This window comes from Prunus dulcis, chromosome 8, assembly GCF_902201215.1.
Source record: "Prunus dulcis chromosome 8, ALMONDv2, whole genome shotgun sequence".
NCBI lineage: Eukaryota > Viridiplantae > Streptophyta > Magnoliopsida > Rosales > Rosaceae > Prunus > Prunus dulcis.
The window spans coordinates 12,801,244-12,824,204 of NC_047657.1; the positions used below are offsets into that span (position 1 = coordinate 12,801,244).

Consider the following 22,961-nt stretch of genomic DNA (forward strand, 5'->3'; position numbering starts at 1 on the left):
GAAATCACCGACATACCCCCCACAACGATAAAAGCACCGCAGAGTCCTGTAAGCACACGGAGCAGGGGCAAAATCGGAACATAAAATTAAACCCCCAAAAAAATCAACGCATCCCCATCTTTCCCATCACGACCCAAACCCCCACCCATCTTCGTCATCCCCACTTCGAAACGCCCACCGAGGACCGATCCATACCCAAACGCGGACTCCGACACACCCCCCACCCCTCTGACCCGACCTATGGAGATCGCCCCGGCCCCGCCACCGCCCACAGACCGGGACGTCCCAGACGACGCCGCGTCGGCAGACGCCGTCAAGACGTCGTCGTCGTCAAAGGAGAACGAACCGAACGCGGTGGCGACGACGTCGTCTTCGTCGGTGGCGGTGAAATACGACGACGAGGAAGAGGAGGAGGACGTGTGCCGGATCTGTAGGAACCCGGGCGACGCCGATAACCCGCTCCGGTACCCGTGCGCTTGTAGCGGGAGCATCAAGTTTGTGCACCAGGATTGCCTCCTTCAGTGGCTCAATCACAGCAATGCTCGCCAATGCGAGGTTCAACGCTTTCTCTCTCTGTGATCGGATTTTGTGGAATTTTTTGTGTTTCGGTTTTGATTGGTGATGAATTGGTGTTTGCAAGCCCTCAATTTCTTAGATAAGAGAGTTTGGAATTGATTAGGTTAGGGTTCTAGGGTTTATTTGTGTACTCGTAGTTTATGTTATTGGCAAGGGAGGCTAGCGATGTCGTGTTGAGAAATGGGAAGCGTTGAAGATCGGTGGCAATTCGTTCCAATTTTTTATTTTTGTTTTTGTTCTCTCATGATTATATTGGGTAATCAAACAAGATTTGAGTTTCATTATACTTGCTTTGTGCTGAAGAGTCTGATAAAGTTTATTTAGCTATGAAATCTTTCCCTGTTAGTTCATAATTGTCTTAGGGGGATGTTAACTGATGCAGCGAGTTTTAGCAAATACATATTGGGATCACGTTCATGCATGAGGAAAGTCTTAATAACCTATATCAAATAAGTGTCTCTTCGTATGTGGGAGTTATCTAGGTTCATGAATAAAGTTATGGAGAGTCTTTTCATCTTTGTGAGTTATAGGGAGGTTTAATGTGAAGTTATCATTAGGAGGGAAGTTGGGATAGGAAAGGTTAAGGAGAGTTATAAGGAGTTATCCCATCATAATTGTCTAATCTTATCTTATATCATCTTAGGGGAGTTATGAGGAGTTATCTCATCTTGATTGAGAGGCACCTATAAATAATGCATGAAATTGTAAGAAAGGGGGCAGTTTATGTTTGTTTATTGAATGAAGATTGAGATTTTTCTCTCGTCTCTTTACTTTTTTCCTGGGTATTCTCAGAATTAACAGATTAGATTTTCTAAAAATCCGGGTATTCTTAGAATCAACGGAGTTAAGTTTGCTTAAAATTATCTTTTGTTCTTGTTCCGCTGCATCATTAACTCTACTGTAAGAGATGAGAGCCGCAAAATGATTGTATGTTAGTGTACTTGGGATTGCTCTTTTGGGTTCTTTGAATGAAATGTGCTCCTGTTTACAAAAAAACAAAAGAGCAAAGATATATTCAAAAGTTTTCTTGGGTTTTCATGATCATCTTGGTGGGAGGCAATGGTTTGGAAACCTATCACTTTTAAATAAGGAAAAATAAGGTTTTCTAAAATAATAAATAAATATATCATTATGTTAGTAGCTAAACCCCAGTGTCAGGCCTATGTTCTAAAGCCAAATGTTGCTAAATGTTTTTTTATATCATAGGAATGTGAATTTCATTGAGTTCATTTATCAGCTTTGCTTGAGCTAGCAGATTCTCATTTGAGACCTTTTATCTTGGACCTTAAATTCTTTTTTATGCACATCATTTTATATATATATATATATATATATATATATATATATATTGTTGGTTTAGATTTCATTGACAACTCCAATATTGTTGGTTTTTAATTTTTTGCTGTTTCTTGAATTCCCATGCAATTTGTGTTTAAGTTTAATGTTGTTATTTATACTCTTTGGGTACGCATGATTTACTTGACATGCATTGCAGGTTTGCAAGCATGCTTTTTCCTTCTCTCCTGTTTATGCCGAGAATGCCCCTGCAAGGCTGCCTTTTCAAGAGTTTGTAGTTGGGATGGCAATGAAAACATGCCATGTTCTGCAATTTTTTCTGCGCCTTAGTTTTGTGCTTTCTGTTTGGCTCCTCATTATACCTTTTATTACATTTTGGATATGGCGGCTGGCTTTTGTGAGGAGTTTTGGTGGAGCTCAGAGACTATTCCTAAGTCATCTATCCACTACAGTCATCCTCACTGATTGTCTGCATGGGTTCCTACTTTCTGCTAGCATTGTGTTTATTTTTCTCGGAGCCACTTCTCTGAGAGATTATTTCAGGCATTTACGTGAGCTTGGAGGACAGGATGCTGACAGAGAAGATGAAGGGGAAAGAAATGGTGCTCGTGCTGCAAGAAGAGCTCCTGGACAAGCTAACAGGAATTTTGTTGGTGATGCAAATGGGGAAGATGCTGCTGGGGCACAAGGGATTGCTGGAGCAGGTCTAATGATTAGAAGGAATGCAGAAAACGTTGCTGCTCGATGGGAGATGCAGGCAGCTCGTCTTGAAGCTCATGTTGAACAGATGTTTGATGGTTTGGATGATGCTGATGGGGCAGAGGATGTACCATTTGATGAGCTCGTTGGCATGCAGGGACCTGTATTTCACTTAGTTGAAAATGCATTCACTGTAAGTTTTGTTTTCTTTTTGTCTTTTGTTGGTGCTCCCTCCACCCTTTTTGAATTACGCTAGCTCATAATTAAATACTGTTTCTCCAGTTTTACAGTCTTGTCTTAGTTGCTCTCCTTGTACTCTTAATCTTTTCATATATTTTTATGTTTGCGTCATTTCTTTCTTCTTCTTTTTTCCAGGTTTTTGTCGTTGTTTCTGATTCTTTTGACAACTATGGTTGAACTAATTCTCATCTTATTACACATATCTGTATGTGTGTGTGCTATTTGGTTGAGGTTGACTCTCAGTGGTAGTTTTTGATTTAAGAGTCTATGTTGTATTACCAGTTAAAGTATTTGTTTGTATTCAATTTGTATTAATATGTTGAATGGCTCCATTTCTCGCCACAGGTTCTGGCCAGCAATATGATATTCCTTGGTGTAGTAATCTTTGTGCCTTTCTCATTAGGTCGGATTATACTCTATCATTTATCCTGGATTTTCTTCACTGCTAGTGGTCCAGTTTTGTCAACAGTCGTGCCACTCACAGAATCAGCCCTTTCCTTGGCAAATGTGACATTGAAGAATGCAGTAACAGCTGTAACGAATGCATCATCTGAAAGCCAACAAAGTGGTATGGTTGACCAGGTTGCAGAGATCTTGAAAGTGAACATGAGTGGACTAAATGAGGTTTCAAACAATGTAAGTTCACCACTTTCAGCAGACTTCTTGAAAGGGGCAACACTTGGAACTTCAAGGCTCTCTGATGTTACAACTCTTGCTATTGGATACATGTTTATATTCTCCCTAGTTTTCTTCTACCTTGGCATTGTTGCTTTGATTCGGTACACTAGGGGTGAGCCATTGACTATGGGAAGGTTTTATGGTATTGCTTCGATGGCTGAGACAATTCCATCTCTCTTCAGGCAGCTTTTGGCAGCAATGAGGCATTTGATGACAATGATTAAGGTTGCTTTCCTTCTAGTTATTGAACTGGGGGTGTTTCCATTGATGTGTGGATGGTGGCTAGATGTATGTACTATAAGGATGTTTGGGAAGTCGATGTCACACAGAGTTCAATTTTTCTCAGCATCTCCTTTAGCCAGCTCACTGGTCCATTGGGTTGTAGGAATTGTATACATGTTACAAATAAGTATATTCGTCAGTCTTCTTCGAGGGGTATTGTTCTTTGCCATCTTATCATATTGGTCAATATGCTTTTCCAAACACCAATTTTACATGTATTTGTTTTCCTATGCTTCTGTCTGCAGGTTCTGCGTAATGGAGTTCTTTATTTCCTTAGAGATCCCGCAGATCCAAACTACAATCCCTTCCGTGATCTTATTGATGATCCTGTGCACAAACACGCTCGCAGGGTCCTGTTATCTGTTGCAGTTTATGGGAGTTTAATTGTGATGCTGGTGTTTTTACCAGTTAAATTAGCTATGCGGATGGCACCCTCCATTTTTCCTCTTGACATCTCGTAAGATGACCCTCAATGTTTCAGTGGCACTTATTGTTCCACAACTGCAGTTTTATTGTTGATATTTTATATTGTTCGCTAACATGCACCTTATTTTTCCCCTTTGGCAGGGTATCTGATCCATTTACTGAAATTCCTGCGGACATGCTTCTTTTTCAAATATGCATTCCATTTGCCATTGAGCATTTTAAATTACGGACAACGATTAAATCCCTCCTCCGTTATTGGTTTACGGCAGTTGGCTGGGCACTTGGTTTAACTGATTTCTTGTTGCCCAGACCTGAGGACAATGCAGCTCAGGAAAATGGAAATGCAGAGCCAGGAAGACAGGATAGACTACAGGTTCAACTGGGGGTACAGGACCAGGCTTTGGTTGCACTTCCAGGTGGTGGTGATCCAAATGGAAGCATTCTTGCATCAGGGGACTCAAATGTCGTGGAAGAGCATGACACAGATGAACAATCTGATTCTGAGTAAGTTGAGAGAATCCTTACAAATTGAAAGATGAGAGTAGATCTGATTATCTCAGGATTTATTTAAGTCATGCCATCGTCTGTCTTTTTTCTATTGCATCTGAAATAGTGTGTTGTTTTATTTGATTATCTTAACTGGTTTTACCTCTTTTTCCCTCTGTTTTTCAGACGATACAGCTTTGTGCTTCGCATTGTACTCTTGTTGGTGGTGGCTTGGATGACTTTACTTGTATTCAACTCTGCCTTGATAGTTGTACCAACCTCACTTGGAAGGGCGATTTTCAATGTCATTCCTTTTCTCCCTATAACTCATGGCATCAAGTGCAATGGTAAATTCTTTTCTGATTGTTATTCTTCTTATATCTGAGATCAGAATGTTGAACATTTTACCTTCTTTTTTTTTAATAGATTTGTACGCTTTCATCATTGGAAGCTACATAATATGGACTGCTGTAGCTGGAGTTAGATATTCCATCGAGCATATTAGAACAAAAAGGGTTGCAGTTCTGTTGGGCCAGATCTGGAAGTGGTGTGCCATTGTTATCAAGAGTTCTGTGCTTTTGTCAATATGGGTAAGAATCATATGGTTTTTTATTCCTAGGAATCAGTGTTCTATATCAGGTTTGTATATAAACTACTGACATATTGTTATTGTTCCAGATTTTTATCATTCCTGTACTGATTGGGCTGCTCTTTGAGCTTTTGGTGATCGTGCCGATGCGCGTGCCTGTTGATGAAAGCCCAGTATTCCTGCTTTATCAGGACTGGGCATTAGGACTTATTTTTCTCAAGATATGGACTAGACTGGTGAGTGGTGCTATAAAATAATGAGTTGCATATTTTGTTGGACTTCTTTATTTTGAGGATTTTCTATCCACGGGGGAGTTAGGTCTTTATGGTTGTACTTGTTATGTACTTATGCAGGTTATGTTGGATCACATGATGCCACTGGTAGATGAAAGCTGGCGAGTAAAGTTTGAAAGAGTGAGGGAAGATGGTTTCTCTAGGCTGCAAGGTCTATGGGTGCTTCGCGAGATTGTATTTCCAATCATAATGAAGTTGTTGACTGCCCTGTGTGTGCCTTATGTACTTGCCAGAGGGTTATTTCCTGTTCTCGGCTACCCATTAGTAGTCAACTCAGCAGTTTATCGGTTTGCTTGGCTGGGGTGCCTTTGCTTTAGCCTGCTGTGCTTTTGTGCCAAGAGATTCCATGTCTGGTTCACCAACCTTCACAACTCTATACGGGATGACCGGTATCTAATTGGTCGTAGGCTTCATAACTTTGGAGAAGCCATCGTGGAGAAGCAAAATGAATCTGGGACATCGTCCGAAATGCAGGACTCTAATTTTGAGGCCAGTGGTTTAATTCGACACGACCGAGAAGCAGATGTAGGACTCCGACTAAGGCGTGCAAACCGACTTGAAGCTTAATGTATGACACAAATCTAGAGAAGGTTCTCGTCTTATCCAAGGCTAATATGAAGCTTTAGATACTTACATCCCTTTATAGGACTGGTTTTGTACGTCATCTCCATGGATGTAAGAAAGGGTATTCAAAATATCCCTCTTATTAGAGTTGTCTTTCAGTTTGTGCATATAATGCTTGTGAAATTAGTAATAGAATTTACATGAATGCAAAATTGTCTATACACTCACATTTTTGCCTCTGCTTTAGTCATCCTTGGTCCTTTTGTTGTTTTCTTGTTTGCATTAATAAACATCGCTGCTTATTTCGTGATTGGATTTCTAAGTGCCGGATGATTTTCACTTACCATAAACCACTCAAGACGATTGGGGGGATCAGCAGTGTATAAATTCATTGGATACATTTTGATAGCAGGAACATGAATTTGTATAATCCGATTTCCAAGTGGACCGTATTAATATAAGGAAACAGTACTTGAAGTTAGACAACGCAACTAATGTTGAAAACTCAAATCCGAGTCCCTCGTCTGATGCCAAATTTCTAGTTTTCTACTGCTTTCTTAGATGCGTTCTGCTCTGCTCGTGGAAACATTTTTCAGACAAGTTTTTTGGATGGTTAGACATAGCGGAAGACTAGGTATTGATGTACAAACAGGCTGGGGGGCGGCCAGCGGCGGTGGTTTGTTTAAGTCTGATGCGAAAGTTCTTGCTGCTGGTTTGCTTATACATTTCTCAATAGCTTGGCATTTTTTCTAGCATTTCATTTGCTCATGTCAACAATTTTTTTCCCTGGAAATGACATTGCTAATCACCATCCACCACCTTTGGCACAGAAAAAATAAGGAAAGCAACAGATGTGCATAGAAATATTTATGCATAAACGTCACAATCTCAACATAAACTCCAAAAGCTCATGGAACAGACAAAAACCAGTTTCTAGTACCTACGCAAGAAACTCCTCTCAAACACTATCAAAACCACACACCTACTTGAGTCTCAATCCATCATGCGAAAGAAAAAACTCTCAAGACACCAGGTTTTCATTGAGTGACAATGAGGCAAGTTGATCAGCTGCATTGCCAGCTTGCTGCTGCTGAGCAACATTCCTCAGAACTTCCATAGCCTCAGCTACCTTTGCTTTCAGAGCTTCAGGTGACTCCAGCAAATGCAGAACCTCTGTCTGATCCATCTCCAGAAGCATGCCTGTAACCTTGGCTGCATTCTCAGGTTCCAGCTGTTCCACGAGTGGGTAAAGATTCTCACCCAGCATCTACAAATTTTCACCAAACGGACAAAACTCATTAATAGCATAATAACCAGGACAAAATTACTTGCCCAAAAAAAAATCTAATAACCATATTTATTTTGTATCGTAATCAAAACAATGAACACAATCTGGTAAGCACTACAAAGTCCAAAATGTCTAGCATAGACTAATAAATGGACAAAGAAACACAAAAGCATACCGTTCTTTGCTGCTCCGGTGTAGCATTTGCAAGAGCAGTAGCCAAAGCCCCTATTGGAATTGGTTGAGACAGTGCTGCATCACGCATTGGCATGCCACCCATGTCATATGGAACAGAAAACATGCCTCCAGCAACACCAGGCATGGGAACATCAGGTAAACCGCGACCAGATGGGTAACGGTAGACACGCCCCCTTGGAAGCATCTGTCATTAAAAATCCATCAGAAATTATGTTAATAAACCAAAATACTAAAGACTACATTAGAGACAACATGCATCTAACCTGCTGTTGCATTATCGGAACTGGTTGCTGGTTTTGCTGAACAGAGCCTCCACGTCTGCCACCAGGGCGCTGCCCTTGCTGCCCCTGCTGAACCATTGGCACAAAGAAATTTGGCATGGGAGCCCCACCAGGCCTCATACCAGGAACAAGCTGCTGCTGATACCCAAATCCAGGCTACAAAGGAAACAAAATAATATCATTAAAAAAAAAATTTCAAAGGTAATGAGGCAACATTACTGAATTCTTAATCTGCAACCAAATCATGCAAGTACATAATCCAAACTAATCTACAGCTGAAAACAGCAAAAATGTACGAAATACCCAAAAATGTTAATAGTTTAACTAAGACTGTTGAATGTCTTCCCCATAAATAAAAATGACTGTTAAATGTGAAAAATATGAAATTTCTGGTCACCTGGGAAGGAATGATAGCAGGTGGACCTTGACCATAGAATATTTGTTGTCCAAGACCCGGACCACCAGGAGGGTACATTGGCATACGAGGAGCAACTGAAGGTGCCATTGCAACTGGCCGCATTTGAGAAAACTGGGCCTGTGCAAGCAGTAAACACAATAACACGTGACAATACTAAATATCGAAACAAAAGAGAACTTGACCAGAGTACGGATAAGTATAGCTTAGATGCTTTTTGTCGACAACCCACATTGACGATCTTGTAGGAAAGTAACTCATTGCATAAAGAGGAGCTATATATTAATTGATGTTGGGCCAAACCTAAAGTTTGTTTTGTTCGAGGATCAGCAGAAGACATACCTGCAACCTTGCTCTTCTATCTTCTTTTCGTTGTGCAAGTGCAACATAGAGAGGTTTGCTTACAATCATTTTGCCGTTCATTTCCAAGAGCTATCAAACAGGGAAAAAAAACATATATCTTTACTTCTTTAACAATAAAGAAATTTGTCTGACCCAAAAAAAAAAAAACAATAAAAGAAATTTATTAAGAGTGTTTCTATCCCCATCCCACACATTACTCATAACACCCGCAATTCTAAAAATATCCATAACTCCTGACCCCAACTTTCTTTTTCTGGGCATAGATGAGGGCGGCCATGAATGTCACTTCCACAGTTGGTCATGGCAGCAAAAAACAACAAAATTGTTTTACTAAATATTTTCCCTTTTTCTGAATAGGACAAGCACTCCATTAATCCATATAAAAAATAAACTTACAGCTCTATTTGCCTCTTCAGGAGTTGAGAATGCAACAAAACCTGATCCCCTACTTATTCCACTAGGGTCTCGCATGACCTGCTCACATGTGAATAAAAAGAGTTTTGTTAGGCCATACCAATGCAAAATGAATGATGATTATGACACAGGTGCTTTGCAATCTAAAACAAGGACTACACACCTTGCATGAGGTAATAGTACCAAATGGAGCGAACAGTTCCTTAAGTTTCTCATCACCTATGGTATCATCTAAATTTTTAACATACAAGTTTGCCCCTTGATACTTGTCTGCTGCCTCTTTCATGCTCTGTTCAAATCGTTGTTTCAATTCATTTTCCCTTTCAGATTTCTTCTGGGCCTTCCCAACATACCACTCCTTGTCATCAAATTTCTTTCCATTTAGATCCTCAACAGCTCTAGCAGCATCATCAGTGTTTTCAAAATTGACAAACCCAAAGCACTTCGATTTTCCATCTGCATCCCGCATCACCACTACGCTAGTGATTTTTCCAAATTTAGCAAAAATTTTGTCCAAGTCTTCCTCAGTAGTTGATTCTGATAGATTCTTTACAAAAACATTGTTGAATCTTGACTTGTCAGAAACACCGTCCCTTTCCTGCTTGCGGAGGAAAGGCCCTACATAAACTTGCTTATCATTTAAAAGCATACCATTTAACTTCTCTATAGCTTTTTGGGCAGCTTCATCATTGTCGAATTGTACAAAGCCATAGCCTTTTGACTGGCCGGAGGGGTCTGTAGCCACCTTGCAAGAAAGGATGTTTCCAAATGCAGAAAAGGTATCATGCAAGGCTTTGTGATCAATAGCTTTGTCCAAATTCTGACAAAAGTAATACAAGTGAAAGTGTCAGCAAGGAGATAACTGTGACATATAAACATATAATGGTGCTTCCTAAAACATTAAAAACATGAATACCTTAATAAATATGTTTCCAGCCCCGCTTTTGCGGATACTAGGATCACGATGAGAATACATAATCCTAATGGGCCTTCCATTCACAGGACTGAAGTTCAAAACATCCAATGCCCTAGCAGCTGCCACCAATTCCAACTAAAAATGTAAGTAAAAATCAAAAGGAAAAGGAGCATTGACAAATCTCACACGATGCAAAAGAAACGAAGGGAAAGAATATTAGACATCTCTAATCTCTGTTTCAATAACAAAACACAATATTCAACTTAATTGTTTCTCTGCATGACACTGTTAACAGGAACCAACCTATGTTATCCTCCTCTTTGGTTACTAACTGGTGCAGTCACGACAGCCTCTGGGCTCTAGGTGACTAAAATTTTCAATTTAAGATTTTAAGAGAGGCCTTGAAAAGTCCTAAACTGATCATTGTAAGGAACAAGACTATAAACTGTGAAACCAAAAATATTGCAAATTTAATATCTCAGGAAGGATGGGTAAAGGATTAAATGGGTTTCTAACCCAAGGTCACTATGTTTCTTCCAAATATGTTTCCACATAACACCTACCAAATTAGTGCATTGAGTAGTAAGAAAATGGAAAACATGTATACACTCTTAAAATTATAAACCCAAGCAACCATATTCCTGGTTAATAGTGAGCTTGGTTGGTGAAGGAAAGGTCCTTTGCTGGAAGGAACCATAATATGACAGTAGCCTAATTCAATTTCAGGGCATATTATGCTCTTTCTTGTATTAGCCAAAATGGGAGCCTTTACTGAACACCCCAACAGAAGGCCTAAGGTGTGACAAGAAGACAAGAAAAATCGTACAAGAGTCCAACATAATAGCCAGAATCTCAGCATTACAAACCCCACCAACAGGCACAGACTCATTATTGTTAAAATGCATCACCAGGAAGGAAAACTTGAACGAGAAAATTGAGCACATACAAAGTAAAGCACCATGTTTCATATCTGAGGAAAATATATCTTGTAATTACAAAACAATGAATGCTAAATCCAAATGCACCTATAATTTTCAGCCTAACCCCTTAATTTACTCGTATAGTAATTCTACTCAATGCCTGCCCCCCATAATATATTGACAACCACAAATTTCCTATTATTCTCCCACGAGTCTTTTTGACGAAATCTGAAGCATAAGCTTGCAGGAAGTCACAACCACATCAATAAACTACACATGTTCGAATTCACTTCCCCCACCTCACAGAAATCCCTGTTTGCAAAAACTACATCTTATACAATCAACACTACCGCGTGCCTATCACTTAATTGCCTTTTCTTTCTACAATAAATTGCACAAACACTGTTAAATACAAATGGATCCAGTCACCACACCTAAAAGATGTAACTTGCACACAAAAATTAAAACATTGGGCTAAGTTTACTTAGCCTCCATTAGCCACCTATATGGCATGCACAACCATCTTATTCAGCTTACAATAGAAAGAAAACATCCATGATCTAAATCATGTATGAAACAGTAAGCAACCCAAAAAAAAGGCATACAAATGAGCTTCAAAATCCCTAATAAAGTGAATCAAAACCACTTACCATCTTGTGGGTTGCTATAATTGACATACCCATAGCCAAGCGACCTCCGGGTGGACAAGTCCCTGCAAACCCTAACCGAAACCACCTGACCCAGCTGGTTAAACAGGTCGTAGAGCTGCGAATCTGTAAAGTTCTGGTCAAGATCCCCAACATAAAGCGACGTCGTCACGAACTGGTTGGCCGCACCACCGTTCGCCGCAGCCGCAGCCGCCGCTGCTGCGTTCGCATTCTGAGTCTGGACCTGAACTTGCGCCATCTTCAACAGAAAAGCCTAAATTTTTTTTTCTTTTCAAAATTTTTGAATTTTTTCTTTAGTTTTCCGATAATCTTCCCTCTCCTCTTTGTTATTTCAGCACCAGAAAATCCGAGGAAGATAAAATAAGCCAACAAAGACACTAACTACTAAACGCTCTCCAACTGCTCGATAAAAAACCGCTGAGGAAAAGGAAAAACTCAGTCTTTTTTTTTTGTTGCTTTTTTCGTTTATTTGGTAGGGAGGAGAGGGAAGGGAGTGGAGGGATAAATAGTCGGAGATCCGACGGAGGGTGGCAGAGGCCGCCGGTGGGTGGCGGCGCGTGAGATAAGTCTGTGGGTGATGAGAGAGAAATGTAGAGAGAGAAAGGGAAGGAAAGAAAATAGGGAAGATTGTTTTTTTCCTGCTGCGGGCAGCTGGAAGAACTGCACTAAAAGGGTGGGACTTGCAGCTGTGAGTGTTGATATAGTTGGTGGGCTTGGGTGAGCCCTAGGATGATCTGAAGGAGGCGATCTGGACCGTTGATTTGGATGTAGTGGGCCCATGATGACGAGGTCGTATGTGTAAGATCAACGGCTGAGATGTGTAGAATGTGAGTTGTGAGGTACAACTACTGGTAACGTTAGATTTTCTAGATAGAGTCAGGCTAAGATAGGTCTTGTCTTGTGGGGTTTGGTGTGGGGGCCGTCGGGCTCTTGGGCAGATGCCACGAGTCATGTAAGCGCGTGATATGCTGGTGAGTCCACACACAACACATCGGTAAAAACTATTTTTACTTTGCATTGGTGGCTTACAAAATTATTCTTTATGACTGTTACATATTTAGTCCATGCATGGTGACTTAACTATAATTGGATTAGATTATGATGTACGATTGAATTAGGAGTCATTATTGGATTGCACTGAATTGAATTGAAAATAATAAGTATTTTTCATTAGCACTAGAGTTCTGGTTTCGTGTCCTGTCTCTCAGGTCTTCAGTCAAAGATTAAGAGATTGAAGTGGTAGAATTATGTATCTCACTCTTTTGAAGTGGTACATAATTGAATTACGGTGAGATTATTTTTTATCTTAATCACATTCATTTTTGAACACCAAACATGACATTGGTTAATGTACATATACACGTATACTCAACATATATACGCAAGAATATTTTGCGAATGAGAAAAATCCCGGAATGTTCCGTGAATGAAGGAGAAGATCCAAGAATGTTTCCTGGAGAATACCGACAGCTTGTACAAAAGCGTAAAAAAAAAAAATTCAATTTTCTTCAATTTATTTAGGGAGTAAAGGACTTTTCTTGTTCTCACAATAACTGGAAGAATGAATTTATTTATTTATATAATTTTTTATAAGGAATGATTACATATTCTATTTCTATGTATCTGGTCAAAGGTTGTGTGATGCTTCACGACTTCACTTCAGCCTTAAACTAAAATCAATTCGATACATACATCAAATACACAAGTGGTGGAGCAGTAGACTCTGAACCCATAAAATGGGCAAGAAAAAAGAGCTTTTGCAAGTGCAAATTCTAGCCTTTTAGGTATCCCACAAGAATTGTATCAAATTCAATGCATTGAGCATTAGGAGGTTATAAATTGACACTAAGTTGGTTACTTTGAGTCAACGGTGGATTTTTCTTTTTCTGTCTATAATATGTGGATGGTTGACTGACTTTGTATAAGGAGTTGTGGTGATGGAGTGGACCAATTTTTGCTAAGATGAAATGAGATAATTTTCACAAATTGAAGTGAATTTCCTAAATATTAATACCAAATTTCTATGTTTGTAAATATTTTACATTGAACTAGAGCTCACCCTAATATGAGCGTTGTTTCACCCATAAATCGAGCCTCACACTTTTTTTAGCGTAGGGAAGAAGGGTTAGAAGTTTTTAAAGTAGTGCTGGCCGAAGCAATTTCAACATAGGAAGGAAATTAAAACAAGGTTGGATGAGAAAGTAGAGAAGTGGGAAAATGTAATGTGAATTGTCAAGAGGTTTGAACATGGAGAGTGACACATGGATTGAAATGCAAAATGTATGCAGACATTTTCAATGGCGTGTATGTGGAAGTGACAGAACCATCTAGCTTGTGAAACATATAAAAAATGTGTTTATTTGCGAAATCTAAGCTATACCCATCATTTGACAACATATGGATTGTTGCATGTACCGAATTGGCAGGAAAAATCAACATCATCTAACATTGCATGTCCATGGTTCTAATATTATTATGATATTTGGAAAGAAATAAGAATGGTAGCCGAATTATATTTCGATTTAATTATCATGTAATTTCTTGTATTTCAGTATCATAGTATAATTACAATGTAATATAAAATGGGAAATATCAATCCGTAATTTAGTAGTGGAATTAGGATTTTTTTAATTTTGGGCTAAAATTAAAATTTAATTGTAAATGATTTTATCATCTTCGTATTAGCGTAATTGTAATTTTTGTTAGTATGATATCATTCTTTTTGAAGTGTTAGGGTTTATAATTAGATGGGACGGATTGGGTTTGGATTTACCTTGCAACATGCCAACTTGTCCACTCCAACATTCCGAGCCGCAACTCTGGAGAAGGAAGGAAGCAAAAGTTTGAAAACGGCGCGGCGCGTGATTAGTGGAAAGCAGTCATAAGCGACCAAACGGGCGTGGTCCTACTCTCCCTCCATTTGTCCAACATTTCCTCTTGACACGGAAACCCAAAAAGCAAAAAAAGAAAAAGAAATATAATAAACAACTACATGCTCTCTCTCTCTCTCAATAAGAAATCTGAAAATCCCACCAGCAGCAGCAGCAGAGCCTCCCCTCTCTCTCTCTCTCTCTCTCTCTCTCTCTCCAGAATTAAAAATACAACAAAATCATAATTATTTATTTAAAAAGAGTAAATAAATTTTAAAAAATTAGCTCTTTGCTTTGGTGTCTGCTTAGGTGAGCTGAGCTCCATCAAATCAAAAGCTGCGCTGCTCTGCCATGATGGGCTCAATCTCAATCCATCTCCCCATAACTTTCCCCAATTACTCTCCTCTTTCTTCTTCTGCAACTCCCAGCTCTTCCCTTCTTCCGCTTCGTCGATTCCCTCTCCTCGCTCTCTCCAAACGACGCCGTAGCCTCCAGTTCCGGCCTCTGGTTCTCGCCTCCTCAGCCGCCGGCGTCGCCTCCAATTCCCTCCCAAGAAATGGGACCTTCACCGTCGGCGATTTCATGACCACCAAGGAGTATTTGCACGTCGTCAAGCCCACCACGACCGTCGACCAAGGTATAGTATGCCGCAAGCTCAAACCTTCGAGCTCAAGCTCGAGTCTTTGCTTTCTGATTGATGATTGCTTCTTTTTTCTCTGTTTACAGCATTGGATGCTCTTGTGGAGAAGAGAATTACCGGCTTTCCTGTGATTGATGATGACTGGAAACTCGTAAGTAAATCTTATCTTTCTTTCTTTCTTTTTACTTTCCTTTTTTGTGTTTTCATATATAAATCGTGTAATTGAAGTCTCTATCTATACATATAAATGATATTAACGTAGAGATTTATAAGGAAAGATTAAGAGTTTTTGCTGCAAATCGCTATCTCCTTCTGTTAACAAGGCTTATCTTGTGTATTGATGCTTGACTGTGTTGGTATTTTATTTTAATTGCTTTAGCTTTTTGTGTTTTTGTGTTCTTGTGTTTATGGGTTTGTGTTGCTCCCATACACCTTGATTCGAGGGATTGTTTACTACTGCTGCAGGTTGGTGTTGTTTCAGATTATGACTTGTTAGCGTTAGACTCCATATCTGGAAACATAAAAGGTATGTTGTGTTTCATGAACCGAAGATTTAAACTTTTTTTAAAAAAAATAAAAATAAAATAATAATAATAAATTAAAAATTTGTTCTTGCTTCCTGGTTTTGGGTTTCTTTTTACGACAAGAAATTCTGGTTTGTCATATCATAATAGACAATCTTAACAGGTTAATGTATCTATTGAGTTTGGTCTGCTGTTAGGAAGAATCTTAAAGTTGGTTATTGAATTCTAAGGAAATGTTCAAGAATTTATATCTAAAACATTAGGTTGTGCACATAGTGAAAAATGATCAGAGTGATCAAGTAATCAGCTTATCATCTGTATTACTTGAATCTTTGGTTAACTCTTGCTTTGCAGTATGTTGTATTAACTAACTCAATGATTGGACTTTTCTTTAAAATAACTAATCCATGTGTAGCGGGGTCTATGCATTCTGGATTTCAAGCTATAAGTGTGGTTTTGCCTTTTGGGGCATGTGGTAAACTCCTAAAATGAGCCTCCATGCATATATTCACATGAAAGAAATTAAAATTGGTAAGTGGCGACAAATATAAAAGATACAAGTACTCGCACAAAATTTGCGTATGTGTAATTACTCTAATTTACTACTAAAAGTTTCTTAATTAGAGTAAGGTCATGACTCAATCGTAATTTTTACCAAACCATAGAAAGATAAATATGGTCTTTTTGCTCCAGAGCTTGGTAAAATCCACAAGAGAAAACAAAAACCAAATAAATTCAAAGCTATAATACCGTAAAGTGATGAACCATTTGCAGCAAAGTATCACTTAAAACATTGAATTCTCCACATTTTCAGCTGCAAAATGACTAATTAATGCAAGTTCTTGGGCCTAAAGGTTAACATAGGGGTTGGACTTGGGTTGAACGCCTTTTTGTAAGCTAAAAGATTGGGGACCTGAGGCGAATGCCTCACCTGGCTGTCCTCAAGGCCTGCCTTAGGCGGTGCTTTGCTGTCTATAATTTTGTTCTTATTGTTTGTTTTTCTGTTTTTTAGGGTGAAATGAATGGAAACTTATTTGAATTTTTTTATGCTACCAGGTGGTCAAAGTGACACAAACTTGTTTCCAGATGTTGATAGTTCTTGGAAAGTATGTAAAGTTTTCTTTGCCACACATTTTTTTTATTTGTATTTACAAGTAATCTCTATTGCAATGCCTGTTTTGTTACTACACTATGATGGATTTATCTTTTTCATTTACGTTGGATCATAAGATTGATTTGTTACTCCTGATAATTTTCATATAAATATTATAACATGCCAATTGTGCATATGTACACACCACATGTTGATCGTGTAGCCACACTAGGCACATTTACTGGCTGTCTTTGCAAGACAGTTGGAGTTGGGAATTCTTCGGAGATATGGCTGCTATAGTTAAAAAAGGCCTACTCTGTGGAACTGTGCTGTGGTGGCCTCTTTGTGGGTGGTATGGTGAGAAAGAAATAGAAGAATTTTGATGATTGAGAAGAAGAGGTGTCTTCATTGGGGGAGGGAATTAGATATCTTTGTACGATTTGGATTCATTATTTGGATAGAGCTCTAGAATTTATGTGATGTTCTTGTTAATTCTTTTTCACTTGTACTATCCACTTGTGTGACTGAGTGAGTAGTGTAAGTCTATATATCAGCGAGAATGTCCACTAAAACTAAAGTGAGAGACATGTTGTCACCTAGAATTGAAGCTGTCCTGTTACAAATTATTTAAAATAATGCTTAGATCAGATGTGCGGTTAGTTGCTTCATTGATTGCTTTCTAAATCTGGATGAGTATGGCAGACATTCCACGAGATACAGAAACTGCTTAGCAAGACCAACGGCAAAGTTGTTGGTGACGTGATGACACCTGCTCCACTTGTTGTTCGTGAAACCACCAACCTAGAAGATGCTGCTAGGTAATGGATTTAACTAATTTCCCTAATATCTGTTTTGTTACTCAGTGAAAATTTCTTGTAGTAGAAATGTTTCATTTGTGTTACATTGTTTTATTTGAGAATGAAAGTATGGGTGGCAGGGTGTTACAATTTTTCTTATGACTATTGTGGAGCTTTAGTTGGAATGGAACTTAAATTTCTCGTAGAATTTCTCAGACTTGTGGAAGTGATGATTGTGTCTTTTCATGCTAAAATGTGGTAGCAAGTTAGCTATGCACAGTAAGACAAGAATGATCTGAAATGTACAGTTCGATGCAGTTCAAAGTACAGTCAGCTAAAACCATCATTTGTATTTTGTTAGGTTGTTGCTTGCAACAAAATATCGCCGACTGCCAGTTGTAGATAGTGAGGGGAAGCTGGTAATGATTCTTTTCTTTTCCTTTTTTCTTCTTAGAAAAAAAGGTATCTTATTTGTTGGATGCTATATTGTTGCCAGTTGTTTCTGATTGGTTTCTTCTTCCATTGCCAAAGGTTGGGATCATTACGAGGGGAAACGTTGTTAAAGCTGCCCTACAGATAAAACGTGCTGGTGAAAAATGAGTTTAGTTCAGGGGAACATCGGCGGAGCTCATAGGCATGCATAATGAGCTAAGTCTCATTGATATCATAATTATTTCTGCAAGGCATAGGCTACACAGCTTGTCATTGCAGGTATTAAGAGGCCACTTAAACTTCATCATTGCTGTCCTTAATAGTATAGATTGCCTTATAATATGGTTGCACTTGTATTTAGGCTTGTAAAATTATCAACATTTTCTAGGGTCAGATCTGTGACTTGCAGTTGTCCTTTGGCAAATTTTTGTATTATAAAGACCATTATAACCTCAAAACCAATGATTATTTCGTTTATAGTTTATGAGGAGCTTTGCTTCCTTCTCTTCATGACATGTGTTACTTTATTTACACTTAGAATAATGTCATTAATACATTTGACAACGCATCTTTTGTTTCTCAAATTTACCCTTATTAAATGCATTAGACAAACTAGTTTTTGTTTCCACTTTGTTAAAAAATTAAGAGAATTTTAACATCTTCCACAAAATTAACGTTAGTTTTGTTTAAAATAAAAAAATTATGTTTACTCTTTTTTTGTGAGTGAAGGGAAGATGGGATTTTAGGTATGGAATCGAAGGAGAAGAGAGAGTGAGAAGCACAATGCACGGTGGAGTTTTGGATTGGAGAGAAATAGTGATGCTGGGTTTTGGGTTAGATAGAGAGAGAGAGAGAGAGAGAGAGAGAGAGAGAGAGAGAGAGAGAGAGAGAGAGATGGTGTAATGGATTTCAGATTTTTTTTTTTTAAAAGTTTCTTTTTATCTTTTAACTTTTTCAATCAATTAGAATGTTCATTAATTTTAAAAAAAAATATTTATCTGTTTTTTTTAATTCCATAAATTTTAACAGTTTTATTGAAAAACTTATTTTTGGAAAAAAAAAAGTTTTGTTTTAGGGAAGTATAATTCATTTTTATTTTCAAATATTTATTTGATTGAACTTTTAGTGTTTTTTTTATTTAAAAAATTTGATTGTTTAAGTTGAGTTGTAAATTGAAGGAAATATCAAGTTAATACATTTAATAAGGGTAAATTTGGGAAACAAAAGATGCATTGTCAAATGTATTAATGACATTGTTCTAAGTGTAGATAAAGTAACACATGTCATGAAGAAAAGGGAGAAGGTCCAAAAAAGAAGGTTGTTAGCATTCTCTGTAATAATATTGCTCAAACACTTGCTAATTTATGTTTTAACTGGACAAACTAATGGGATATTACAATTTGTAAGCCTCTGAATTTAGGCTAATTCATCAAATTAGATGAGTTAACTATCAAGAGTCCGCACAGAACATATATAAAATTCATGGATTTAGGGTTTTGGTTCCATCTATGAACCAATAGACTGCAAGTTAGGTCACATTTTATACTAACAAATAATTATATATATATGATATAAATTATTCACGCAATCAGCGGGCGATTGTCATTAGCATTTTTCTAATTTATGAAGTTAAGTTTTGATTACTGTCAAATCATATTAATTTATAGAGGTTGGAAATGGTATTGGCTGCCAGCTATATCAAAGCAACTAGAAGAGGCTCAAAAGAGGAAGATGCTTAAAGGGGTCTTCGATCTTGATCATAAAGATTTCAATCATTTGGATCCCTAGAAAAAAGTGAGAGCTATATGTTTTTGGTGCAGTGCAGATACATGTGGAAGAATGAGAGGTACTCGTTGTGCTGAAAATCCCATGTTGATGGAAGCTGATTTATGAGGTGCCTTAAACATGGGATATTCTAAAACGCTCCTTTAAAACCTTTACCAGTTGTAAAGGCTATGGTTCTTGGAGGCCTGTGTCTTGTCAAAAAATATGCGGAATCCGGAGAGATCATGTCAAATAATTTAACAGTATTCTCTATGATAATAAAAGCCATGTTCGAGAGTTTTGGAGGCCATGGTTTCGAAGAGCTGCTTGGAATTATTTTTTTAAAAACGTGGCTTTGCTCTCTACCAGGGAAAAAGCTTTACAGTCTGTCAGTCTGATTTCTGTGGTCAAGCTCATCTGGTAAGATATGATGATATGGAGAGAAAATCTATCTTTGGGAGGGCTGATACGTACAAGATACACAAAAGATCTGCTGATTTTTTATGTCAGGGGGTTGCTTCCTGAAGTCGAAGTAGAGATGCACCCCCAAAACAGAAATGTCTTTGTATTTAGAGCATTTCCACCAGTTAGTCATTTGCTATGGCAGCTACTATTTACGTGAATAATGGCTACCCTAGCCCCTCCAGCAAAGTGTGTTTTCAGCAGTTTAGGCTTGCCATGACAAATACTACTCATTTTTTTATTTTTTTTCACAACTTTATTTACTTAAACAACTAATTTGGATAATATTTTCAGATAAGATTTTTGGGTTCCTACGTGTCAATATTATTCATATAGGATAAGATTTTCGGTTTCAAATTTCAGATAAATTTCAAATTTCAGATAAATTCAAAATGTCAAATTTCAGATAAATTCAAAATGTCAAATTTCAGATACATTTCAAAATTCAAATTTCAGATAAATTTTAAATTTTAAATTTCATTTGAATTTCAAATTTCAGATAAGATTTTCACCCTCTAAGATTGCGCCGCGTGTCATATCTATCTATGTACATTTTTCTATAAAACCAGAGGTTCAGCTCATACCTCCCACACCAGTTCTTCTCTACATTTCCATTTCTCATATTTTAGATTTCATTCTCCATTCTCAATGGCAGACATGCAAGAGGTTTTGGAGAGGCAAGAGCAAGAAACTAGAGAAAGAATGTGTAGACGAGCTGCAAGCAAAAGGGCGCAGAGAGAACTAGATGAGCAACTTGGCATAGCAGTTGCTTTGCTGGAGGAAGAAAACCAAAGTCGCCGTGGTTCACGAGAAGGCCGTTGCCCAAATGTGGACAGACATAGACATTCTCGGGATAAGAATCTTATGGAAGATTATTTTATCCCACAATCTCTGTACTCTGATGTTCATTTTCGAGGGAGATATAGAATGCAACCCCATTTGTTCAATAAAATCATGCATGATATTTGCAATTATGATGAATATTTTGTTCAAAAGAGAAATTGTGCTGGAAATTTGGGACTTCTTCCAGAGCAGAAGTTCACAGCTGTGATACGAATGTTGGCGTATGGGTCATCTGCCGATCAGTGGATGAGATTGCTCGGATGGGGAAGTCCACTGTTTTGGAGAGCTTGGTGCGATTTTGTGATGCAGTGGAAACTCTGTACACCAGAGACTACCTCTGCAGACCTACGCCCAGGGACCTGCAACGGCTTCTCCAAAAAGCTGAGTCTCGAGGATTTCCTGGCATGATTGGTAGCATTGATTGCATGTACTGGCAGTGGAAAAATTGTCCAACTGCTTGGCAAGGGGATTACGGAAATAGAAAAGGGCAGAAAAGTATCATCCTGGAAGCAGTTGCTGGTTTTGATACATGGGTTTGGCACGCCTTCTTCGAAGTTGCCGGATCTCAAAACGATTTGAATGTCCTAGGTCAATCCCCGGTGTTCAATGATGTTTTGAGAGGTGAAGCCCCAAATATCACATATGAAATTAACAATACCATCTACCAGAACGGGTATTATCTAGCTGATGGCATCTACCCGAGGTGGACAACATTTGTGAAAACAATTCCACATCCCCGATCCCATAAGCAAAAAATTTTTGCTCGCTATCAAGAGGGGTACAGAAAAGATGTTGAGAGGTGCTTTGGTATCCTTCAAGCCCGGTGGGCTATTATCAAGGGCGCGACACGTCTATTTGACGAGGAGGTGCTTAGGAGTATAATGATGACTTGTATCATCCTCCATAACATGATTGTGGAAGATGAATATGATTACGATGCTGATGAAGTGTATGAACCAAATCCCATGGACACGGCCCTAACACGAATTTATGAAAAACCAGTGGGGCCAAATGGAGAACCAGTGCAACATGAACCGTTGGTTAGAGACGGTAGTTTCATGCCCCGTATGATTGATCGCTACACGGAGATGCAATCGTCATATATTCATGAACACCGTCAAGTTGACTTGATGGAGCATTTATGGGCGGTGAAAGGCAATGAAGGAAATGAAGGTGAATGAAGTGAAGTGAAGAAGTTGTTTTTAATTTATTATGTTTATGTTGTATTTTTAGTTATGCTTTGTTTTTTTTATACTTTATTATTTTTAGTTGTGGGTTGTTTATTTTTTATGCTTTGGTTGTGGGTTGTTTATTTTTTATGCTTTGGTTGTGGTTTGTTTATTTTTTATGCTTTGGTTATGGTTTGTTTATTTTTTATGCTTTGGTTGTGGTTTTTTTTTTTTTTTTAATGCTTTGGTTGTGGTTTGTTTTTTATGTATGGAATGTTTTGAATAAAAAGGATTTTTGTTGAATATTTTCTTTATTCACTAAAAGAAAAGCAATACAACTAATAAAATAAAATACATGAATTAAACAAAACAAAAAAATACAATGAAATCAAAGGCAAGTAAACTAAGACATGAAAGGCAAGCAAACTATTTTAATGGTTTTCATCATTTAACCAATCCGTGTTGCTAGGTCCATCGTCACGAAAAAGTCTTCCTCTCATAACATCCCTTCGTTCTAGCTTCCAAAATTGTTTTGTTTCAGGGGACATATGGCTTGTATCCATGGCCATGGTTTCCCGATCTTTTTTTTCAATGTTTTGTTCGCATACATACTCCCTTTCTTTGCGTACATACTCCCTTTCTTTTGCATATTCTAGTTGAATAGCCATATCGTGCTCTTGTTGTTTCAAGTCCATTTCAATTCTCATGGCTTGGTGCTTTGAAAGTTCCTCCAAAAATTTAGATGCATTCTTGCTAGAATTACTCCCTCTCTTCGCCT

At 38.2% G+C, this 22,961-nt stretch overlaps 3 protein-coding genes across 3 annotated transcripts; 2 read left to right on the top strand and 1 right to left on the bottom strand.

Moving 5' to 3' along the window:
• Positions 1–50: 50 nt before the first annotated feature.
• On the top strand, positions 51–6,439 carry LOC117636839 (probable E3 ubiquitin ligase SUD1). The gene is made up of 9 exons (XM_034371535.1): positions 51–555; positions 2,072–2,764; positions 3,157–3,924; positions 4,017–4,228; positions 4,339–4,701; positions 4,870–5,030; positions 5,110–5,273; positions 5,362–5,508; positions 5,626–6,439. Exons 1-9 carry the CDS (start codon positions 241–243, stop codon positions 6,130–6,132), a joined length of 3,330 nt encoding a protein of 1,109 aa, XP_034227426.1. The 5' UTR covers positions 51–240; the 3' UTR covers positions 6,133–6,439.
• Positions 6,440–6,965: 526 nt separating this feature from the next.
• LOC117636840 (polyadenylate-binding protein 8-like) lies at positions 6,966–12,257 on the bottom strand. Its single transcript, XM_034371536.1, has 9 exons — positions 11,572–12,257; positions 10,002–10,120; positions 9,249–9,905; positions 9,068–9,145; positions 8,651–8,740; positions 8,291–8,428; positions 7,876–8,049; positions 7,593–7,796; positions 6,966–7,396 (listed from the first exon to the last, which is right to left on the bottom strand). The coding sequence occupies exons 1-9, from the start codon at positions 11,825–11,827 to the stop codon at positions 7,151–7,153; spliced, it is 1,962 nt and encodes a 653-aa protein (XP_034227427.1). The 5' UTR covers positions 11,828–12,257; the 3' UTR covers positions 6,966–7,150.
• A 2,248-nt stretch (positions 12,258–14,505) lies between these two features.
• Positions 14,506–18,429, top strand: LOC117638053 (CBS domain-containing protein CBSX1, chloroplastic-like). Its single transcript, XM_034373135.1, has 7 exons — positions 14,506–15,096; positions 15,186–15,250; positions 15,565–15,625; positions 16,680–16,729; positions 17,419–17,534; positions 17,875–17,932; positions 18,045–18,429. The coding sequence occupies exons 1-7, from the start codon at positions 14,811–14,813 to the stop codon at positions 18,111–18,113; spliced, it is 705 nt and encodes a 234-aa protein (XP_034229026.1). The 5' UTR covers positions 14,506–14,810; the 3' UTR covers positions 18,114–18,429.
• The last annotated feature ends 4,532 nt before the right edge of the window (positions 18,430–22,961 follow it).